Source organism: Leptonotus elevatus, chromosome 9 (genome assembly GCF_054856555.1).
Source record: "Leptonotus elevatus isolate MCC_2025b chromosome 9, RoL_Lele_1.0, whole genome shotgun sequence".
NCBI classification, from domain to species: Eukaryota; Metazoa; Chordata; class Actinopteri; order Syngnathiformes; family Syngnathidae; genus Leptonotus; species Leptonotus elevatus.
The window spans coordinates 10,279,484-10,294,639 of NC_141247.1; the positions used below are offsets into that span (position 1 = coordinate 10,279,484).

General features: G+C 40.0%; 1 protein-coding gene across 2 annotated transcripts in view; it reads left to right on the forward strand.

Annotated features, from left to right (window-relative positions):
• Window positions 1-15,156, forward strand: part of fgfrl1a (fibroblast growth factor receptor like 1a) — a 48,682-nt gene that overhangs the window by 22,328 nt on the left and 11,198 nt on the right. For both annotated transcript variants that reach the window (XM_086084511.1, XM_086084510.1), the window contains exon 3: window positions 1,051-1,323. In XM_086084511.1, coding sequence (XP_085940637.1) covers window positions 1,051-1,323 — 273 coding nt within the window. The remainder of the gene's footprint in view (window positions 1-1,050; window positions 1,324-15,156) is intronic.

Genomic DNA, 15,156 nt, shown 5'->3' on the forward strand with positions numbered 1-15,156 from the left:
ATCAAACATTTCTCGAGTGTTTGCGTGCTGTTTCAGTGCCGCCACCTGGCGGTTGGGAGGGACGAAATAGAACTACTTTGAAGATGATTATGAAAACAAGATCAGACAAAAATGTTAGAGAAATACACAAATATTAGATTAAATGCAAGAACATTAGATGGAAATATTTTTAGATAATCAGTCCCCCCAAAAAAGAAAACCCTCTTAATTAGTCAAAATATTTGGATAATACAACATTTTATGAAAAAACACAATAGTAGTTAAAAAATACAAAATATTACACAAAAATGTTTTAAAATAATAAATACATAAATAATGAAAAACAGCTGACAAAAAAGAAATATTAGTTGAGTACACAAATGTTATATAAAAACAAAATCTGTCAAAAAATGCTTTTAAATTACACAAAATGATTTGAAAATAAATACGGAAATACAAACATTTTTGGGGAAAATACTGGAATAGAAAAATAATGGATAAAAAACGTATAATAAAAAAAAAGGAAGAGTTGACAAAATAATATTTCACAACCGCTAACAACATTCAGAAGCAGAAAAAAATAACGCACATTGACAACACTAAACACATTTAACAGAAGACTTTAAAAATATTTAAAAGTCAAGAAATAAAATTAGGGTTCGATAATAAATAAAGCACCAAACTTAAAAATGGAAGAAAAGTTTTTATTTAAATTTTAACCTGGATGTAAAAGCATTTACACTTGGGGCTGACTGGGTTTTGTTGACATCTTATTCCATTTATGTGCAGCATAACAGCTAAATGCCACTTCGCCATGTTTGTTTTGAACTCTGCGCTCTACAAATTGACTTGAGACTGCAGACCTCAGAGCCCTGATGGGTTTATATTCAATCAGCATTTCTTTAATGTATTCAGGACCCATATGATATCATTCCGTCGTAGCAGATTTTTTAAATCGAATCTATATATTAAAAGCAAATATAAAAATACTACGGTATCTATTATACCACACATTAACATGTAGCTAATGACATGAAATGTTTGTTCTAAGCACCTGTTCTTACGTTGCAGGTCCCCCCAGGGTGTCGGAGCGCGTGTCCCACCGGCAGAGCGTGCGCCTGGGCCGCACGATCAAACTGCCGTGCCCTGTGGAGGGCGACCCGCCGCCGCTCATTATGTGGACCAAGGGCGGCCGCAACATCCACAGCGGCTGGACGCGCTTCCGGGTGCTGCAGCACGCTCTACGCATCAAGGAGGTGGAGGCGGATGACGGCGGTGTGTACATCTGCAAGGCCACCAACGGATTCGGCAGCGTCAGCGTCAACTACACGCTCATCATCATCGGTGAGTGGAAGCGAACGTACAGATTGGGATGTTATTATGGAACAGTTCTGAACATTGGCAATATTTTAATTACTGTGAGATTTTAGACATGCTAATTGGTGATTATGAGGGGTCATTCTCTTTGTTTATAATATAGACAACAATGAGAGGGCTTTGGGTTCAACTTGTGTGGCTTTTTTGGCGGGGCATTTGGGTTGCATCATGTCGTGTTGTGGGCGCGTCCCAGCGCTGATGTCACCATCCAGCAGACGTTGTGTCTCACGCCTTTAATCACTGTGTCTGAGACAACACGCACACAAACAGCAGTTGACAGAAGATGTAAAAAAAAAAATGCACACCAGATTTTTGTGATGTAAAAATATAAGACCAAGATAAATCTTTTTTTTTTTATATGCCAACACTGTGTCCTTTAAATATGTACAACTCTATTGAAAAAATCTTGCTAAGTGTGGCTGTGTTAAATGTTAAATTTAAAGTGATCTGATTAACGCAAAAAAAAAAATATTCTGTTGTTTTAGTGTTGGTGTGATGGGTTAATTCTGAAAATAAACAAATCCACGGTTATAAGAAGGTGTGCACACGTGTGCAAACACATTATCACATTTGCTCATTTTTAATTCCCCTCTCTAAAAGATGCTTCTTCTTTTTTTTTGCACAAGTTGCACCTCACATTAAGGATGGAACTTTTTTTTTCTTTTCTTTGAAAAAGAAAAAGGAAAAAAAAGGATGGATTTTTTTTTTTGGAATGATTTATCATGGTCTCATATTTTTACATCACAAAAAGCTGGCATTCAAACAGGGGTGTGTAGACTTTTTCAATTCACTGTTTGTGTATATATAATGGCTACTGTCCTCATGCATGCAAACCAATATTTCTTAAACTCTAGTTAGCCATGACATATTTTTACATTTGGGAAAGAAAAAAAAAAAGAATTGTTCTGCCTAAAACTATACATTTCTGGCATAGATAAATGACATACATAATTCGTAGTACATGCTAATTTTCAGACCGATTAATTGAAATTGAATGTGCCACAGCACGGTGGCTCGGAATCACTGATGTAAACAACATAGCTGCAAATGGCACAGCACATTCACACATGCAGTTCTGTCCACTATGTGTGTGTGCGTGCTTGGGGTGAGGGGTCGGGAAGTTTCGGGGGCCAACAGCTGCCATGTTGGACATCCAGGCGTACAGCTGCTGTCTGTCTGTCTTGGCTGCTCATTGGTTGTCTTCCTTTATCCTTCCATTGAAAACAAAAACTTAAATCTCATCGTCGTTGGATTATCGCGTCACGCTGTGTATCATATTGTGATTGGATTGAATCATATTGGATTCTAATTGGCCTAAGTAAATCACATTGTATTGTGATTGGATTGAATCAGATTGTATTGGAAATGAAGAGAGTCAAATTGCATCGTAACTGCTCTGAAATGCATCATAATTGGAGTGAATTGTATTGAATCTTATTTGGGTTTTATTGTATTGTCTAACTGGAGTCAATTGTATCATAAGCAGACAGAATCATATCATAAAATGGTGAAAATTCATTACGGTAAAATAGGATTTTGGATTTTAGCGAGAGAGAAAAAATCTTGTATTTGAGTAGTAATACAGTATATTACGGAAGAGGATTAGGGTCAGTGAAGAGAAAATAAAAAGGGTTGGCAGGATTCTGACTTTAATCGCAGAATTCTGACTTTGTGACGTAGAGCTATGAATTGTGGGGAGAAGTGAGTTTAAAGTCAGAATTCTCACTTTAAAGTCTGAATGCTGAGAATAAAGTCAGAATCCTGCCAACCTGTTTTTTTTTTTTTTTTGCTCTTCACTGGCCCTAATCCTCTTCCTTAGTATATATTTGTCTGGTCTAAACTCATGGTGTCTTCTTACTCCTGTATGGTTGTTCTCTAATAATAATAATAATAATAATAATAATAATAATAATAATAATAATAATAATAATAATAATAATAATAATAATAATAATAATAATAATAATAATAATAATAATAAAAATCATGTGTCCCCACTTGTGCCTTATTAATTCCTCCAAGCCTCAGCTCTAACCATTCATTTCTCCCATTTCTTTGGGTGGATGTTCTCCGACCGCCGTTTCATTCCTGTCAATATTATCTCAGTTTCACATCTCAACGTCCACTGCAACACCGCAACACTCAGCTCGAGCAGAGTTTTTGTTGGAAGTGCATGTTCAGATGGAAACATGGCGGACTCTATTTGTGTGAATGCTGAAGGACGTCTGGGGCACCAGTCTTCCACATTCCAAAAATTCCCACTTCTTGCACATTTCCCACTTAAGGTTCATTGCATACAATTCATACAAGTGAATGAGGCGTCTTCTACGGTGTCATTCTTTATTACCTGACCACCGCCTAAATGGCATCTCCAGAATAAAAGTGTTTCTATCCAAACGGGATACAGAAAGGTGAATTGGATTGATTTTACAAGGGTTTTTACAGGTCTGAAAAAAAAATCAAACAGCTGTAACTCATCCAGAATGCTGCTGCTCAATTACTTACTGAGCCAAAGAATAGTTTTTTAAAAATCTTACTGTTGGTCTACAAAGCTTGAAATGGTCTTGAACCTAAATATATTCATGACCTTTTAGTTCCCTATGAGAATTCCAGATCCCTCAAGTCGTTGGGTGCAGGCCTACTGAGTGTTGCCAGAACCGGAACCAAACAAAGTGAAGCAGCATTGCACTTTGATGTTCCTCCAAATTATTTTTTTCTTGGCTTCACGGTATTGTTTTGATTTTCTGATTTTTATCTTGATAATCTGTATATATTTTTCATTTTTACTGTTTTGTTTATTATCCTTCATTTTCATTTTTAATGATTATTCTTTGCCTCAAATAAACGTGCCTTGACTAGAAGATGAGTGATGCAAACTAGCCCAAAACAGACGTGCTGATATTGGTGAAGCGTGTCTGGATTGGCGATGGGAAACGGTGCGGGGGGGAAAAAAAATAGGAAGGAAGCAGTTTGGCGCGTGTGTGGCGTGCGATGATTTAGCAGCTGGCCTGTAACACATGACATGTGCTTTTAATCGTTGCGACATGAACGGTAAAACTCTTCATCCTGATTTAAAGAAAGAGCGGAGTCAGACCGACCCTGTCCAATAAGAGTCGTACAGCGGAACCGGCAGGTATTCACAGCAATTGACTTTTTTTCCACACTTAATGTTACAGTCTTATTTTAAAATGGATGACATTATATTTTATATAAACAATCTGCCGATTTGGAGATCCTAACGAGCATAGTGGCAAAATACCCAAAGATAGCCAAGCTTGTGGCTTCATACAAAAATGCTTGAGGCTGTAATTTCGGCTCAAGGTTGAGCATCAACGTTTTGTGCAAAGCTTGTACAGTGAATGCTCATGAAAATGGACAACTTTTAGGAAGAAAATAATGTATTCAATTTTGGAATAAGGCTGTAGCATTAAATGTAAAACAAAAATAAAATAAAAATAAGAGGGGCCCTGTCCAGGTGCTCCATCAAATCCTTGCTTTGGTCTACAAGTCGCACTTTATGTTTTTTCCAGCTGACGTTTTCCCACGTGAGACTGCAGCTGTTCAGTGGACAAAAACCAACATGGGGATCAGATTGCAGATGAAGATCAGGGCTCCATAACCTCCATAATCTACATTTTTGTCTTTCTGTCCCTCTGAATTCTGGTCCAAAGGACCTCAATAGTCCAGTTTCTTCACTGTCCCTCCCAACAATCATCTGCTGGTTGCTCATTCCTTCAATCAATCTGTATGTTGTGCTTTACTGTATATCTCCATCCCTATTCCACGCCCCTCTTCCTTCCTTCCTTCCTTCCTTCCTTCCTTCCTTCCTTCCTTCCTTCCTTCCTTCCTTCCTTCCTTCCTTCCTTCCTTCCTCCCTCCCTCCCTCACTCCGTCCCTTCCTTCCTTCCCCCATATTTAGTAGAGGTAGAATGTTCAACTCATTTGTCTTACCGGCCACCGTCCCTCCAGACAACCCTCTTCAGGTTCTTTGGTCTTTCAGTCTGTCATTATTGCCTCCCTTTATACCTCTGCTACCATCCCACAAATCCCTCTGTCCTTCCCCTTTACACCATCCAGGTCTTTAGTCCTTCTGTCCTCCATTCATTTCTTGCACTATAGTCCAGTTCCTTCTATCTCTTGTCTCTTTGTACCCCCGTCCTCCCTCTGTCCTCCATCAACTTGGTCTCCAGTCCTCCAGTCTCTCTGTCTACACCTCCTGAATTGAATACCTTAATAGTCTAGTTCTTCATTCTCGAGTCCACCAGTCATGTGCTGGTTCTTTAGACTCTCAATTCCTTGTAATCCAGTCTTATTATACCTCCTTCCATGTCCTTTAGTCCATCGCCCTGCCATTGTCTATGTCTTAAGACCTTCTCTCCCTCAGTAGCCAGTTCCTTATGACCTCATTTGTCCACCTCCTTCATCCCTTTTTCCTTTGTCCCTACTCTCAAGTTTCTTCATTTCTAATTGAGATATCTACTGCCTGCCTGGAAAGGATGCAAAGGTGGCCAAGGTCTGCAGGCTAATTGCTATGAGTCACACACAAGCACATTCACATTATATATTTATATATAATGATGTGCACAAAACGTATGAGTGTATGTGATTGCATTGTGTGTAGAAAGCAGCTCAAATAATCCGGCCCTCACTTTGTCACACACTCGCCTTCTAACAAGGCGAGTGGACCATCTGGACCACTCTTGACTGACTGTGTGTGCGTGCATGCGTGTGTGCATGTGTGTGCGTGCATTTGTCCGTGTGTGTGTGTGTGTATTTACTATGTCTAGCAGGGTTCTTGTGCTCAGGTTACATGCGGTGCTGCCTCGCTAATGGCAAAAAAATGCAGCGGTTGAATGCGTTTGTTTGACTGCTGGAGGCCACACGCACGCACACCCACACGCGCACGCACACACACGCACACACACACTTTTCAATTTTGGTAAGTATGTTTAGGATTCAGTGTGAACATGACATTGAGTCTCATTACCTCAGCTAAGCACAAATGACGGCAACAGGTTGTTTGTACTTACCGGCGGTTGGTTAGTTAGTTACAGTAGTTCAGTTTTACTCTGCTTGCATCGAGGCACATTATGGCCCGGACATGACTGGTGGGGTTCTTGACTTGGTACTAGACTCTTGACCGATTCTTGCATGTTTTTTGCCTTATTTTTTTTTACTGGATTTTTGACTGCTTCTTGAATTGGTTTCATAGTTGGCTCCCGATTGGTTCCTCACTGATTGTTGATGTGGTTCTCAATTGGTTCTTGGCTGTTTTTATTCTTGTTTTTTTGTGGTTCTTGAAGTATTTCTTTATATGGTTTTTGTCTCTTTCTTTTGAATGCTTTTTGACTTGCTTTTCTTCCTGATGTGGTTTTGTATGTTCATTTATTTCTTTTTTCTTTGGTGCTGACTTTTTTTTGCCTGGACTTTGACTGGTTCTTTACATAGTTCTTGATGTGGTCCTTGTCTGGTTTTTGACTTTTTTTTTTAAACTTGATTCCTGACTGGGTTCTAACTGGTTTTGGCCAGTTATTTGGCCTATTTTTGTTTGTTTGTTTTGTTTTTTGTTTTGTTTTTTACCTTGGCTATTGACTTTTTTCCCCTTGGCTCATGCTACTTAACTACTTTTTAACGGGGTTTTTAATTTATTTTTGTCTAGTTGTCTTGATGTGTGACTGTTTTTTGACTTGGTTCTTAACTTGGTTCCTTCCCCCTGGACCAGCGAAGACTTGACCAATTCATCCATCTTCACGTGGCTCTTGTGCCAATTTTGACTCGAGCTCTGAACTAACATTGGCATCAGCTCAATGTAAAGTTGGTATGAGCTCGTGTAGTTGACGTCCTGGTGTCAGAACCGGCACGGGGCCCCTATAGTGTGTCAGAGGCCGTCCCCGTGGGCGGAAATCCTGGAGCCACAGTGACGACGGTGAGATGTAAACATGCTGGCTCCTATGAAACAAAGTGTGCAGGCCGAGTCACATTTCAAAAGATGTTTTTGCGGGTGGAATGGAAGCAAAATTGTATGTCAGCACACACACTCATACACACGTGCACGCTTTGACTCAACACGCTTCTACGGGTGGATGAAGCGGGTCAGGCCTCCATTTCACGCCTGTCTGTTCCACATCCTCTGGTTCTGCCTCGCTTCACCGCCGCTGAAAGAGACGCCAGACGTGGCAGGGAGAAAAGAAGTCAAGAATGAATTCTTTTTCTCAGAGCTTCTTCCGCAGGTGATGTCATCAGGTGAATAGCACAAAGCATGGACGGTTCGAGCTGGAACACGTCTGGAACATCAAGATACTGTCGCTGTCTAAACACTGGCTTGATCTGCACTGACAATACAGTAGAAACAAAACACGACAATGTGTGGTAACACTTTATGGTTAAAATGCTTACATTACTTTGCAAGATTCGGTCGATTGATGGGGATGAGCTCTGAGCTTCTTCCCGTTTGCAATGGGGATGGATAAGATACAACGTTCAGTCTCACAGTGGGGACATTTGCAATCGGATCTTAAGGGGGAAGTGTGAGGCTACAAGGAGTAGAGATGCCGGGGCAGACTTTAATTACTTTGGATCAAGGAGGTAAAGAAATGGATCCAAGCATGGGTCAGAACAGGTGGAGGGAAGTTTCAGCTGTGTTTTGTGATTGAAGAGTCTTTCCCAGGATGAAGCTTTATAGACGGCGAAGCCACATTACATGCGACTTAGAGGCAGTAGCACTGAAGAGATTTTTCTTGTTGTGGGACAATACAGTGCGATTTGATTTGAAATTCTCATTCATGCTTAATTCTAAAAATGCACACCAGTTACTTTGAAGGAGGAGCTCATTAGACCGAGACTGGCATCTTCATCACCTCCAGCTCTTCTTAGGAAGGCAACAAATGAACGTGGATGCTTGGACATCCTCAGCCGCATATCTTCCAGTGCTTCACACGCTCGTTTGTTGTCGTGCGTGTTTTCATGACCCTCCAAATCCTCATTACACAAAGACGAGTGCGGATAAAAGGATTGAAGGGAAGCTGGCGGAATGCGACAAAAATACTGTCAATCAGTGCAAATGTCAAAAGACAAAATCAAAATGTCGGACTGTATTGTGAAGCGATATTATATACATTCAATATTGACCATTTGCACCGACGTCACGTGATCACGTGGCTGCCCTATGACGGACGGCGGAAGAAAATGATTGATGAATGGAAGTGGGCGTGACCCGGAGCGACTTAGTGACTTAGCGACTGTTATTCTACAAATTAAAAGTTATTATTGCCCATAGAGCCATGGAATCTACTACTTCAACCGAAGTTCGCCTGTCAGTCGAAGTTGCACATTTCGTCGGGACTTATAGAGCGCGATATTTTCTTAAGTTGGAAATCGCTAGTTTGAAAACAAACAGCCCCTTACTTTCTGTTGCCTGCTTTTTTTTACCAAGTGAATTAAATCGCCGACTTTGCCGGAATTCACAGCGCACGACCTGTATCATTATGTAGTCAATGCCGTCTCTTCTGATTCAAAAGCTTGTCGCTGGCTGAGTCTCTGGGACGAGATGCTACGCTCACACCCCGGGACAATATACCTCGTAATGCAAAGGTAAAACTTGTTGATCATGCTAACTGGTTTAGTTTTACATAGTCCGTTCTATATTGAAACGCTGTGACTTTATGTTACTATGTTTACTAGCGTGGAACAAATGACTATTTCATGAATATGACTCCGGCCCCGGAGTGAAAAGCTCCCAAGAAATCCCCCATTATTAAACAGTCAAATGCACTTAATAGTTTTAAAGAAGGTACATTTAAAATTAAGCTGAGTGTTCGTGCAGTTGCTAACTATCTGTCTCGTTTATGTGATTTGTAACACGCAATGCGACGCCTCTGTTACAATCTTTGTTAGAGTGCACGTTTACTAGTAAAATGTATGAACATTTATCTACTAATTACATTTATCTACTAACCTAGCAAAAAAATGATCGCTGCAAATCCGTGAAACTTTATGGGCTGCCTGTTGATTGCTGCTGTCAATCGATGTCTTTTGTCTTCATTAGTAGCTATGCGATAAAAAGCAACGTTTGGTTTACTCCTTTGTTTGTCTGTACAACCGACCGCACAGCAAAATATAACCATTTTATAAGATAATTGATTAGATAAAGAAGGACTTTACGCTATACGAGATTCAATGTTTACAATACAGGCAAGTGGCTCTTTTGCCGTCTAGCGTCCTGGAGGGGGCGTTCCCATGAGGGCTGTGACGTCACGTGCAAAAGGTCAATACTATATTTGTTGGTTCTATGTGCTGTGTACGGGACTCTCGGTAGACGATGATGGCATTTCATTTTATAATCCTCAATCTTCTTTTTCTGAAACTATAAGAATATTCTTTTAATCTTCTAGGCCACTCCTCCTGACTGATGTACGCCGTAATGTAACACAATTGATTTCCGGAACTGTTAAGATATGTGCGTAGCATTATTTATTGTACGTGTATAATTTCCTCTCCAGACAGTCACACTTATTAAATTGCTGTTCAAAGTTAGATACATTTCGCTTTAATGCGGCTCCATCCATACTTGTGTGAAAAGTGTACTCTGTCACCCAAGCACTTAATTGCTGTGTTTCACGATGATTGTACCTGTTTATCTTAGGTTAGCTTGGCAATTAGCATGGCTTCGCTGTCTTTTGCTAATTATTTCTTGTATTCCTTTCTTGAGAACGATAGTTGTAAGAAGTGCAGCTTATTCGCTGCCATGGAGGTGATGATTAGTGATGTAGGAGTGAAAATGTAATGTGTTTAGTGCAGCAGCTAGCCAGCCGAAACGCATTGCTAGCTAGCTAGCCAGCTGGTATGGCGTAAGTAGCACAGTGTTTTTGTTGTTGTTTTAATTCAGCCCCTGAAGCCAGTTTCATTTAGCAATATAAAATTTGGTTGACATGTCTATCACGAATAGATCCACAAAAAAGTTTAATAAAGTCATGTCTGAAAAAACACATAAAATCTGTCATTTTGGTTTAAAGTAGCATATTTTAGGGTTGTTTTTGCACTTTCCAGGGGTCATTCAAAGACAACTCATCATTTTCGAGTTGCTGTGGAGTTGTTGAGTTGAACCACATGCTGTATACTTGACAGAAGAAAGACGCTAAATTGGGTTTTTATTTTTGTCATTGTGTGTGGTCGGACAATGGCAGCAAAGTTTAATGATCACATTTGTACTCTGTTAAGTGACACACAACAGTTGCTCACTCGCCCATACTTTGTTTTTATGCTCAAACATGGTCGGGTTAGGAATGTTCTGCAGATGTTGTGTGGTGCTTATTTTTTTCTTATTTTACACGAAAACAAAGTAGTTGAAGGGGAAAAAAGTGCAAAAGAAAAGAAGAAAAAGTGGAATGGGGCTGTATGTCAGATCAGAGCATGTACATGTGAATAGACAGCTTAGTGGCTATTATGCAGCCTGAAGGATTAGATTGCACTGCTATGCTATTGCTAGCACACACAAAACCCCTCAGTGGAACCTCTTAAGTGGAACACCCCTCAGGTCGTACATTTGGGGTAAATAAGGACAAAGTGAGATCTCAGACTTCATTGTGAGCGCTTGGTTCAGCGAACATCAAAGGATTAACGATGTCAATTATTTTATTTTTTGTGTGTGACTATTTTATGAGGTAAGCAGCCATGTGTCTCCATTTATTAGCAAAGTTGAGCTCTTGCATTTTTCACTCTCTTTTGTTAAAATTGGTAAAGTATCTCTTTAAATAATGTTTTGATGTGAAAATAATTATAATCTTATTTAAAAGAATATATTGTAAATATAAATAGTAAAACTAACAGTTGTAATGTATTGTATAAAATAGCTGGGTAGTTTATTTAAATTGATTTATAATTCATTATAAATGTTAGGCACTGTGATGTCATTTTCAGTCAATAGCAAGTAGCAAAATGGCCGCCCCCTGATATTACACCAACGCAATCTTAATCGTAATGCTGTTTAGACTAGTGGGTACATACAACATATTAGTGTGAAGATTTTTTTTAGTTGACTTCATCTTTAATAATGTTCAAGATTGGTTACTTAATTATAATGAAATTAATTATGAATATCTATCCATCATGCAATAAAAAACAAGATATTTTAAAAATGTATTTTAATTTTTTACTCTACATGTTTTTCAGTTTACCTTTCAATTCATTTATCTTATTAAATAGTTAATTGATTTATTTTGAATTGTAAAATTGAAAATGTTACTTAAGTAGGCAATTAATTTGATTAATTAATTGGCTGATTCACTATAATTAAATAATGCAATTAAATGATAATAATAATAATAATAATAATAATAACCTCATCTACAAATCACCAGGCCCATCTGTTGGTTTTTAAAATAAAATGTGGGCCCTTAATTAAGCATAATAACTTTTTTGTCATTTTTATGTTTTTGAACAGTGGCCCACACACAAACATGCACACGCACACACTCAATGGGGTCGTCTCTTGACAGTTTCTCGTCCTCTTGATGGGTTTTCTCCTCATTAGAGCAGGGATTGAGTGTTCTGCTTATATTGTGTTATTAGGCCGCCATGCTCCTCCACTGAGGCAGTTCGAATGGACAATTAGCCATGAAGATGAAGCTGGAGAAGAGGGTGAAGAGTGCGGAATAAGGGAAGAAAAGACCGTTTGATGTTTTACAAACTTTTGTCGGCAGCCATCAAAGAGCACAAAACCTCCTCCTTTCCTTTTTCTTCTTCCACTTTGCCTCTCGTCTAGGAATCTTTTTGTCTTTTAATGACATTTATGGGCCAATTGTTGCAGTACCACTAAAAAAACTGTAGGGGTGCACCCACCCACTCTCTACTGCAGAGATGGGCATCTTAAATCATGGAGGCAGACACCGTTTTTTTTTTTTTGTCAGCACTACTAGGGGACAACTTAGGACCAAACCATATACTTCCTAACCAGATGTATGATAAAAATGCCAGTCATTTATAACAATTACCATTCAAAGATGGCACAAAACGGGCCAATAGTGGCTAATGTTTTACATGCAACAACAATCTTCCATATTCTTTCGGTAGTGTAGCATAACATAGCAGCATTATGCATAAGTGGAAGACAGCAACATGAAAGGATTAGCAGGATTTTTTTGATTTTTTTTAGCACTGGCATATGACACAATCTCCCATATTCATATCCAGTATAGCACATTCAACATAGATCTGCGAGTAGTAGCAGCAGTAGTGTTAGCGTTGAACTTTATTTTATTATTTTTTCGAGAGAGCTCAGTATTGTTCATTCGGTAATTTTACCGATTTGACATGTCATCATCATTGCTCTCTCCTTTATTTTTATTTTATTGAATTTTTTTACATTTTATTTTGTATGTGGGTGAGTATGTGTTTGCGTTGAACTAAGTAGAGTCATGGTGTTGTGGTGATGAGCTGGCCTGGCTTTTTATTTGACATTGTTGTAAAGAGTTGTTGATCAAAGAAAAGTTGTCAGCATGACGCCTCACACTCCAGCGTGCCAATTCGTCTTTGAAGTTGAGAACGAGGGCCGCACATTCCCAGAGAGAGAAAGAGAGGGAGACGCACACAGTACATGCAATACACACGCAATCACGGAAGCCGACGACATACACACTCGTGCAAACACACACTTGTGCTATGTTGACACTTGAGAGGCTTTGAAATGTGCTTCAGTGTGCATGTTTGTGTTGGACCCGTGCCCGCCTCGCACCACTCAAGAATTGTTTGTCACTTGCACATGCACGGATCCGCTTCACTCATTGATACTGATGAAATGCTGCTTCGATACATCTGACGTCCGTTTGACTGCGGCTTGGACGCGGAGGGTGTCCCAGAGTCTCCAAAAAGAGCCGGAAAAAAGGGCTATGGCTCACTTTTTTTCTTTTAAAAAAAAGAAGGCAGTCAGCACTGTTAAATGAGCACAACTAGCTATAAATTAGCTAGGCACCTTGGTGGCAAACGCCGTTGTCATGTTGGCACACCCATGGCTGGTATGCTACACGTGACAACATTTTCTCATATTATCCTTATGGTATAGTAATAAGGGATGCTGCCGGGTAGCTTACGACAACATTGAAGGTGCTTTAGGAGTATCTGACAAGTATTAGCTTTTTCCTACAAGTGACAACAATCGCCTGTATTTTGTATATAGTATAGCGTATAGAAAAGTGGCTTAGTAAACTGCCAGGAGGCCTATGGCAACATTGAAGGTGCTGTAGTGATTTCTGGCAAGTATTGGCTAGTATCCTACACGTGACAACAATCACCCATATTCTTCCTACAGTAAAGGATATAGAAAGTAGTCAGGGTGGCTTCAGGCAACATTGAATGAGCTGCGGTCAATTTTGCAAACACAAGCTTTGGGACTGACGCGGAACTACAATTTGTCTTAAATTTCATGAAGCTTAGCTGGTCGGGAGGCTGCCAAAAGGCCTAACGGCATCGTTGAAGTCTATTTGGAAATTTCTGTCGACTCCTGACCTGTGTTCTACCTGTTTAAGCAATCTCCCATATTCTTCCTACTGCACAGTATAACACAGAGAAAATTGGTCAGTGAAGCTTCCAAGAGGCCTATGGCAACATTGAAAGCACTGGGGAGATTTCTGGCGAGTACTGGCTGGTCTCCTATAAGTGACAACAATTCCCCCATATTTTCGCTAGAGTATATAGAAGTGGTCAGGGAGCCATGTGGAAACATTACAGGCTCCGAGGAGATTTATGGTGAGTACTGGCTGCTGTCCTACACGTGACAACAATCTCCCCATATTTACCCTACAATATAGAAAGTAGTCAGGGTGGTCTATGGTCTTTGGCGAGTACTGGTGGTTAGGGAGGCTGCCATCAGAGCTTAAAGGCGAGGAGGAAGGATAATTGGGACGTTGATTAGGAGTTGAAAGAGGCAAGCAGAAGGTACGGCGGTGTGTGTGTGCGCTTCAAAGGCGACAAGTGCGTGGCGGCGACGTGAAAGATTGTTTGGTTCATCAGAGCACGGCGCTGCCTTCATGTGCGCTTGAGTTACACAAGCAGCAGCTGGCACACAAAAAGACAGATGGCATTCTTGCAGATGTGGAAATAGAATAACATGCAATCGCTCACTTAAAAACAAGTGCCATGTATTTGCGCACAGAGCCATTTCAAGTGGACACTAATTAATCAGAGACTTTCTACGTGCGACATCAGTGTTGCTGTTTTGGTTAGCAACAGACTTCAAATGGACTTCGTTAACGCTTTCATGTCCACACAATGATAGCATCACATGGGCTGACGTTTGAGAGAGGCTTTAATTTCTGCAAGTGGTTTACACGCATTAGAGGTGCTGCTGTTTTGATTTGCAACAGAGCTGCAATGGTTTTTGATGCCCATGGGTGAACGATAGTGTGTAGGAACTGAGATCATTACGCCTACTACCCATCGTTTTTTTTTTTTTTTTTTTATCCCAAAGAGAAAGGGGAGGCATCTCTTTGAGCACGCAGCTCGACTTTGATCCCGGCGACATGATCTATTTTTGGGCGTGACTTGAGTTTTTATAGTGCCGGGTGGTTTGAGGTTGGAGCCAAAGTCTAAATATAAAAACATAAAATCAGGGTGTCCTCTTCACCCCCACTGTGATATGTAGAGTAATGTGCACCAGGGGCACTAATTTACACCATCATTAAAAAATATATGTGGACGTGACCCTCAGCCAGAGAAATTATGTACATTTTCACCGAACAACGCCCACAAATACTATTTTAAACATGGCCATAAACTCTTTTTTTAAGATGTTTACGACACTAATAAGTC